This window comes from Microtus ochrogaster, chromosome 22, assembly GCF_000317375.1.
Source record: "Microtus ochrogaster isolate Prairie Vole_2 chromosome 22, MicOch1.0, whole genome shotgun sequence".
NCBI lineage: Eukaryota > Metazoa > Chordata > Mammalia > Rodentia > Cricetidae > Microtus > Microtus ochrogaster.
In genome coordinates this window covers 27,276,674-27,280,829 of record NC_022023.1, presented here as the reverse complement: position 1 = coordinate 27,280,829, position 4,156 = coordinate 27,276,674, and the positions used below count along the sequence as shown (strand labels likewise).

The 4,156-nt window shown below is 41.8% G+C and overlaps 1 protein-coding gene across 1 annotated transcript in view; it reads left to right on the top strand.

The window, feature by feature from the left end:
* Tarsl2 (threonyl-tRNA synthetase like 2) overlaps positions 1 to 3,545 on the top strand; it is a 45,171-nt gene extending 41,626 nt beyond the window's left edge. Inside the window, exons 17-19 of the mRNA XM_005357796.3 lie at positions 299 to 371; positions 1,326 to 1,440; positions 2,688 to 3,545. Coding sequence (XP_005357853.1) covers positions 299 to 371; positions 1,326 to 1,440; positions 2,688 to 2,836 — 337 coding nt within the window. The 3' untranslated portion in view covers positions 2,837 to 3,545. The remainder of the gene's footprint in view (positions 1 to 298; positions 372 to 1,325; positions 1,441 to 2,687) is intronic.
* The last annotated feature ends 611 nt before the right edge of the window (positions 3,546 to 4,156 follow it).

Here is a 4,156-nt window from a genome sequence, read left to right as displayed (position 1 = left end):
GTGAGGAGCTGTGGAGTCACAAGGCTACACAGGCTCTCAGTGTGGAAGTGTTATGTAGGCACAAGGCTCCTAGGATAAAGGCCCGGGAGTGCAAGAATGTGTCCTCCTTCTTTTCCTCTCAAAATTCCTTTTCTGTCTACTCTGATGCCTCCCACCTTAAAGTTTTCTTTGCTTCTTTGCCATTTTACCAATACCACTGTCTTATGAAGCTCACCTTGAGAAAGTGTTGATTACTTTTAACCACATAAGTGATCACTTTTAAATACCTTTAAACATACATATTTTACTTATTTTTCAGGCCTCTCTGGTTGTCTCCTCGCCAGGTAATGGTCATCCCTGTAGGTCCAACTTGTGAAGATTACGCACTTCAGGTAGGATGACGGACCTTTAAAGTATATAATAACCTGTCATGCACTCTGTGTAGGTAGGTGATTGAAGATAACGCCTACCCAGCACGTGTCTAACAGCCTGAGCTTTCAGTTGTTGGGGGCAGTGTGTGGATTACATCTGTGGAGCTGCATCAGATCTGGTGCTCATGCTTTTGAGCCCTCACACTTACTCTTTCCCACATGTCTGTACTGGGGAGAGAAAGCGAATTATTTGCAGCTCATAACAACGGATATTTATCCTCTTACTTTTGGGTAGAGGTCTGGGAGCAGCTTAGCTTGTTGGTTCTATTTTTTAAATTTTTAAAAAATGGTTATTTGGACTTTTTTTTTTTAAGACAGGATCTCTCTATGTAGCCTTTCTGTCCTGAAACATAGACAGGCTGGCCTCAAGCTCACAGAGATCCTCTTGCCTCTGCCTCCTGAGTGCTGGGATTAAAGTCATACACCATCACACCCAGCTCATTTATTTTCTATGTATGAATGTTTTCCTGCCTGTCTGTATGTGCATCATATTTGTGTCTGGTGCCTGAAGAGTTTAGCAGAGGCTCCTGGAATTAGCGGGGGGTGGGGGCTGAGCCATGATGTATGTGCTGGGAACCAAGCCCACATCCTCTGCAAGGGCAATACTTACTGCCAAGCCCCTAGCTGGTTGTTTCTAGCATGGCATCTTGTGAGGCAGCAGCTAAGGACACAAGCACCATGAGCCTGTGTGATCTCAGGCTGTTGGAATGCCCTCCAGAGCAAGGGGTCTGAGAGTGAAGCGGCAGACTTTGACAACCTAGATTCAGTAGTAACACGCCCTCCCTTCCAAGCCTTTCTGAGTCACAAAGTCTGAACAAAGTGGCAGTCACTGTGCAGGGTATTAGGAGATGGGAAACGGGGCTGCTGTGGCGTCTGGCTATGATGTAATGACAGAAATATCCCTCTTTCTTCTAGGTGTCCAAGGAATGTTTTGAAGAAGGCTTTATGGCTGACGTGGACTTAGATGACAGCTGTACACTAAACAAGAAGATACGGAATGCACAGCTGGCTCAGTATAATTTTATTTTGGGTACTTTAAGCTCATCCACTTTTTCAGATACTCTGCTTGGGGTTTTACGTAAGGAAAATAAAAAGGAGGGAAATGGTGTAACTACTTATCACAAGTTGACTGTTTATGGTAGTGCACATGGAAGTATCCTGCAGCGCCACGCTGAGCCCATGGTGCAGCGTCACTGGCTCCACACCCATGGTGCAGTGTCACTCGCTCCACGTGGGGTCCCGGATGTGGCGTTGCTAGTGACAGTTAAAGTTTAAGCCCAAATGGAGGTAGACACCCAGATTATTTTTTTTCTTCAGTGGAATTGCACTGCTTCTACCCGACCCCAGCACGAAGCTCAGATGCTCCTCTTGGTTTTCTGGTTTATTAGAAAGATTGAATTAAGTTATGTGTAGAAAAGACTCCAAATTTTAAATGAACAAAAGAAAAGATGAATAAATAGCATTCCAAGAGATATATAATTGGGTATAATCCAAAATACGGCTTTAAAAAGAGAAATAAATGAAAATTAGCAATGATATCAAGAGAAACTGAAAGTGCTATGCCTGGAGGCATAGTATGGATATGACCTGAAAGCTAAAAGGTTGTGTAGCGGAAAGAAAAAAAAAAAAGTCCCCAGAGTTGTTCTGCCAACAGTTGTTCACTGGCAAAGTTTGCCTTGTAGAAAGAATCTTTGTTGTATTATAAATCTCATATTATCAGATTGGAAAGGTACCAGAGTGACTAATGACCAGAAAGGTAGAATTAATAACTACGCTATTGAAAGAGTAACCAGGAACTCAGCCCTCACTAGGACCGTGTCTCTCCATTTCTGTTTCCCGTTTTGCTCTGATCCTTTATACTTTATTCCACTTAACAGTTTCTTCTTTCTATGTGGCAAGAAACTTGAATGCATATTCTTGCATCTGCTCACTGTATGGGTTACTAGAGAGAGCAGGCTTTCCCCCACATTCTAGAAAATTCTGGTTGGCTTGCCTGGATCCAACCACTTGATGTTTCCTTGGCGTCCTCAAATAGGGTAGGAAGAATCAGATGTCGGTAAAAGCTCCCTTCCCATTTGTGTCCTCAGGTAGACAGGAGAAGAGCTTAGACACCATCCCTCCCCTCAGGACACTTAACTATTGAGGGAGGCCCTAATGTTCACTAGACTGAAATTTAGTCAGTAACATTGAGGGGAAACTTGGGCATGTATCAAATGACTGTTAACTGTCGGTGAATCATTAATTTTAAAAATGTTTATTTTACTTTCTTTTCTACAGTGGTTGGTGAAAAAGAAAAGATAAATAACGCAGTAAATGTTCGAACAAGAGACAACAAAATTCATGGAGAAATTTCAATAGCTTCTGTCATTGAAAAATTGAAGAACCTAAAAAAATCACGCACTTTAAATGCTGAGGAAGACTTTTGAAGTCTCTTCCTTGTACTGCTACATTTTCCTAACCACTTAAGATATTAGTACTTCTCAGAACCTTGGGGTCACTGGCAGGCCACTAGTGAGTTCACCTAATGGACAATGACTATTTGATATATACAAATTTTAATTCATTGTGTTCTGAGACTAAGCAGGAGAAGTTGGAGAAACTCAAAGAGATCAAAACTTCAGAGACCTCACAGGTAAAATGGTATTCATTCAAACAGGGAAACACTAGTGAGAACTGTCAAAAGTTTTCTTTGTTTTTTCTCAAAAGACAGGCTTCCAGGCTGGGGGCTGTAGTTTCTAACTAGAGCATCTGCCTTGCATGTATGAGGCCTGGGCTCCATCCCCAGCAGCCACTGCCTCTCACCCAACAACAGAAATAGACTTTAAAGAAAAGCCCATGGGGAGGGGGTCTTATTTTCTAATACACATGTCTCAGGTATTTTTAGGGCTCTTTTACTAAAGTTCACACTGAAACTTCATGTCCAAAGTCGGAATCACTACACCATTTAGCCAGCCATGACAGGAGAAGCACTAATATTGTGTTAGTGGCAAAGGACTATGGACCTCAAATTTCGTGGAATTTGTTATTTGCATTGTAGATTAAGAGCTGCAATTTTAATGCTTCTAAATCATAATTCCTTATCATTAGAAAAAAAATAAAGTCCCAAATAAAATGCATCACATGGTGTTTCGAGAACCTCTGCAGTGTATGTGCCGTGTTACATTGCTTTCCTAGGGCTGAATTACTGCTTTCGTGGGGTGTTTCACTGCTTTGCTGAATCAAGTGTGTTGCTGACTTTTTTATTTTTTAATGAGATAGGTCTCAAGTATGTAGTCCTGGCTGGTCTGGAACTCACAGAGATTTGCCTGCCTGTGCCCCTGGACTGTATTTTTAAAATCTGATACTTTTAAAATTATTTTTAGTATTTTGTGTGTATGGCTGTTTTGTCTGCCTGTATGTCTGTGCACTACAGAGGCCAGAAGAGAGTACCAGGTCCCTGGAACTGTAGTTGTGGGTGGTAGCGAGCCAACGTGTGGGTGCGGGGAATCGAACCTAGGTCTTTTATAAGAGCGGCCAGTGCTCTTGACTGCCGAATCATCGCTCCACCCCCATACTTCTGATTTTAACTTAAAGGACTTAATTAGGTTCCAGACTTTACTATCTTGGAACCTAATTAAAATAGCTTTATGCCAAAGAGAATTTAGCTAAGGATTTATTTCAGTAAGCGCTGCAGAATTCAAATTAGATGCAGAAAGGAATCTGTCTTTAACATAGTAGTCATTGAACTTCCTGGGAACACTAAGAAT